The sequence below is a fragment of the Coenobita brevimanus genome, chromosome 106 (assembly GCF_032717465.1).
Source record: "Coenobita brevimanus isolate Jiangsu-jjx chromosome 106, ASM3271746v2, whole genome shotgun sequence".
In the NCBI taxonomy this organism is placed as follows: Eukaryota; Metazoa; Arthropoda; class Malacostraca; order Decapoda; family Coenobitidae; genus Coenobita; species Coenobita brevimanus.
Genome location: NC_137059.1, coordinates 5,050,497 through 5,054,820, shown reverse-complemented (window position 1 = coordinate 5,054,820; position 4,324 = coordinate 5,050,497). Strand labels below are relative to the sequence as shown.

Below are 4,324 nucleotides of genomic sequence, written 5' to 3'. Positions count from 1 at the left end.
GAAAGGGTTAAGCAAAGAGAAATGCCATGCCCTGTAGAATTCACCGTTTTACTACTATAACGTCATTATTATAACTTTATTACCACCAGACGATTTTATTACACCAGGAATGAGCTCTGTGTTGCATTTACTCTTGCTTGGGCTAAATTGGCAATATGAGGTGGTGTGAAGTGTGGTGTGAGGATGTTTTGTGGTGTATGATGTGGTATGATGTAGTGTGCCTGGGTGGGAAGTTTGTTGGTGCGGTGTGAAGGTGTTTTGTAGTGTGGGATGTGGTGTGGGGTGTGGTGTTAGGGTGTTTTGTCGTGTGGTGTGGTATGATGTGGTGTGAGGATGTTTTGTGGTGTATGGTTTGGTGTGGTGTGGCATGGTGTGAAGCTTGGTGAAGTGTGATGTGATGTGGTGTGAGGGTGTTTTGTAGTGTGTGGTGTGGTGTGAGGGTATTTTGTAGTGTGTGGTGTGGTGTGAGGGTATTTTGTAGTGTGTGGTGTGGTGTGAAGGTGTTTTGTAGTGTGTGGTGTGGTGTGAGGGTGTTTTGTAGTGTGTGGTGTGGTGTGAGGGTGTTTTTAGTGTGTGGTGTGGTTTGAGGGTGATTTGTCGTATGTGGTGTGGGTGTTTCGTGGTGTGTGGTGTGGTGTGGCATGGTGTGAAGTTTGGTGGAGTTTGTTGTCATGTGAAGATATTTTTTGGGTGTGTGGTGTGGGGTGGTGTGGCGTAGCTTGAAGTTGGGGAAGTTTGGTGTGGTGTGGTGGGATATGGTGTGAAGTTTGGTGAAGTGTGGTGTGAAATTGTTTTGTGGTATGTGATGTGGTGTGATATGGCATTGTGTGAAGTTTGGTCGTGCGGTGTTGTGTGGTGTTGCGAAGATTTTGGAAGTATGGCATCATATCAGTAAGGACTAGGTAAACTATTACATAAAACAGGTATGTTTTATTAAAGAGGAATGAATTTGTGATAATAATATAATAATAATGATAATATCATTAATAATAAAATAATGTATCACACTATAAATACAGTGGCTCATCAGACAGCGGATGTCTTTTTGACAATCAGTGATATGAATGCACTGTTGAAAAAACAAACACTGAAGCACATCAACATATCCTAACTTCCATATTTTAAGTAACATAAGCAGACTTTAGAATACAGACGTGTGAGATATGATGATGAGACCTTTCTTTCTTTCTTTTCTTTTCTCCTTCTTATTTATTTTTTTTTAAAGATATGTTGAAGTGACCTAGGTGGCCGACATTGCTGCCAGTTATTCATACTTCTCTCAGTGCATTTAACACACCACAATGTGTTATATATGTTGTACTACTTATACAGTGCTTTCTCTCACATTTTTGGCAGCCTCTCCTACCTTGGTTGGTTTTCTAATGTTTTTCTGAAAGGTGAAGCGAACATGAAGATGAAGTGTTTATCGCCCAAAGTTGCCACGGCGATTGTTGCCACGGTTCCTGTTGTTACCGCCGTTGCCTCCTCCTCCTCCTTGCTGCTGGAGGCTGGCCACGTAGTTGAGGAGGAGGTCATTATCCTCACACACGACGGGCTTAGGGTGGTAGCAAGCAATATCGTGCCAGGCAATACCATCATTGTAGATGTTATTGAGGACGCCCATGCAGGACTCCGATGTCTTGTTGATGTCGAACTCTGCGTTGTCTGGCTGGGGTCCGCCAGTGTGGCCTTTGCTGCTCCATGGCTGGTAGCCCCAACCAGGAGGCTGCTTGTTGGTGGGCGCCATCTTGGTGTTGGTGTTGGACCAGAACCATCCGTTGAGTTTGAGTGGCTTCAGGTCCTGCCTATCCTCGCACCCGGTGAAGTCACACAGGCGGCCAGACGTCCAGATGTACTGTAGATTACCTGTCAATACAACGCCACTTTTAGTCAACTTTCCTATCTATTCCCTCCCTATTCCCTTACCTAGCTCCTGCCTGTCCCCTAAGTAACACCTACGTAACTCGATATATTCCCACTTGATCAATTCCTATTCCTTACCTAACCCTACCTATTCTCTGCCGCCCATTCACTACCTATTGCGTACCTAATCCCTTTCTTTCTTTGCTTAATCCCTACTTAACCCTATATATTCTCCACCTATTCCCTTCTTATTCCATACCTAATCTTTGCTTAACCCTATGCATTCTTTATCTAATTCCTACTTATCCCTTACCAGGTGTGCAGTACGTGACCTGTCAGTACAACACCTGTCTTTGGCAACCTGACGCCATTTCATTCATGACTAGGACCTGGGTCACATTTCAGAAGGTCGCTTCATCCCTCTTCATTGCCAGTTCGTTTCTGTATATGCCACGTTACCTTTCCCGTGTATGTTATTTATGCAGAGTGCCGGAGACGTTGGTATATTAAACACAGTACAGTATAACAACGGTTTATCTTTTGGCAGACGCCTTGATCCCGTGAAGGGTGGCCAAAAATAAACAGCATCCACGTCGGTCTGTCCTCTGCCATTTGGCTGCCCTTTCTCCAGCTCACCCCCCCCTCCCTCATATATCGCTCCACCTCAGCCTTCTCCCCTCCTCCTCTCTCCTTCCACCTCATATACACTCTTCTAGTCAGTTTCTCACTGAGGTGTCGAGGAAGCGTTCATAAGAGTACGTCACTGGTGTTCAGATTCATCCCAGCACGATTTTTCTTATTGGCTTTGATTTCACAATACACCTTTTTTTCGGCGAAATATTTTGCATATTACACCTTAAATATCGTCTGGTGTTCATAATTCAAATTCCCTCTATATTAAGCACAATAAAGTCGGACGCCATTACATTACAGGGTTTAAAGAAGGTGTTTTTAATCTTTTCACCACGACAGGTTTCCTCTAAGCTGAATATTATCGTCTGGTGGTGGCAAGATTAAATGAGACGCCATCATATTGAAGAGAAGAATATGCTTAACCCATTGAATTCTGAGGTTAATTTTGGCATGTGCGTACTACTTCCAAGCAATTTCATGGAACCTAGGGAAGGCAGTTTCATAGTGAAGGGGTTCTTGACTTCTGCTTTTAAATATTGTCTGTCTGTATAGCTACCTGTCTGTCTACAGCATTTATCTATTTATCCATCTATCTGTTTGTCGATTGCCCCCATCCCCCCTCAGTGCCTATATACTCACGAGAAGCGACGAAGTCGGTGATCATCTTGTTTTCTTCCTGCGTCTCCATACCAACGGCGTCCATGCACCTTTCACGGCAGAGGTTCCTTGCCTCCAGCCAGTTGTACTTCTTGGGCACTTTCTTTCCTTCCTTAACCTCGGTGAACTCATCGACGTCGCCGGAGAAGAAGTAGTTGTGTTTCTCATGCGTCCAGTGCTTGGGTCGGTTGGCGCACTTCACCGGGTCAGGGAAGGCCAGGAATGTACCCTGTCCGGCAGCCGCGGCCACCAGGGACAGCGCCAGCAGTAGTGTTCGCATTCTGGGGGAGAAACAAAGATGGTTTATACATCACTTTACGTAGCCACCACAGACAGCATCACCAGTAAAGCGTACATCCTGGCAGGGAAATAAAGAAGGGTTGTACATTTTCTTTTTATTACAAGGACGTCTTTATTTTCAGTTCTTTCAATCTCCAGAAGATATTTTTCAGCTGTTCTGAGTTGTGATTCACCTCTTCACCATGTGTACTCCCTCAGGGGAAACAAAAAAGATGTGAACGTTGGTGTGGCCTTTGCTAATGAATTCAATGGGGTTGTAACTGTTACTTGAGAGGAGCATGTGGAGTGACATGGAGGGACAGGTTGACGAATGAAGAAGTGAAGGAACGTTGTGGGGTGGATGTGGTTGAGAAGATTAGGAGAAATACACTGAGGTGGTTTGGACATGTGGAGAGAATGGAGAATGAAAGACTGACTAAGAGGGTGTATGTAAGTGAAGTGGAGGGAGAGAGAGGGAGGGGAAGACCGAGGATGAGGTGGAGGAATGGAATTGAGAGGTATATGAGGGAGGGGGGAGTGAGTTGGGGTGAGGGCAGTCAGATGGTGGGTGACAGAGCGACTTGGAGCGTTTTGTCTGCGGCCACCCTTTGCGGGATTAGGCCGTCGGGCTATAGATAGATAGACAGATAGTAACTTCCACTACTTCTGCCAGAGGTCTCTCTCAAGCTGAATAGAGTAGATTGAAGGTAACAAGATTAAAATACATAATTACACCATCGTAAGAACGTACTATAGTTTGTTCACCATAACTTGAGCCAGTTTTTCCTTCTTTTGCAGATTATTTCACGTAGCTTAGTGGCAAAGAAAGACAATTACTGCGACTGTATATCTTTTCACTAGCACTTCTTCATGCTCTACTGTTAGTCCCTCT

At 44.8% G+C, this 4,324-nt stretch overlaps 1 protein-coding gene across 1 annotated transcript; it reads right to left on the bottom strand.

Annotated features, from left to right (window-relative positions):
• Nucleotides 1-915: 915 nt before the first annotated feature.
• Nucleotides 916-3,436, bottom strand: LOC145416536 (uncharacterized). The gene is made up of 2 exons (XM_080285503.1): nt 3,136-3,436; nt 916-1,866 (listed from the first exon to the last, which is right to left on the bottom strand). Exons 1-2 carry the CDS (start codon nt 3,431-3,433, stop codon nt 1,424-1,426), a joined length of 741 nt encoding a protein of 246 aa, XP_080141629.1. The 5' UTR covers nt 3,434-3,436; the 3' UTR covers nt 916-1,423.
• Nucleotides 3,437-4,324: the final 888 nt, after the last annotated feature.

Bases quoted from the DNA above. Each gene is read 5' to 3' on its own strand.
- LOC145416536 (XM_080285503.1), bottom strand. From the start codon at position 3,433: ATGCGAACACTACTGCTGGCGCTGTCCCTGGTGGCCGCGGCTGCCGGA. The intron at 1,867-3,135 runs GTGAGTATATAG...TTGTATTGACAG, and splicing joins CACCGACTTCGTCGCTTCTC to GTAATCTACAGTACATCTGG.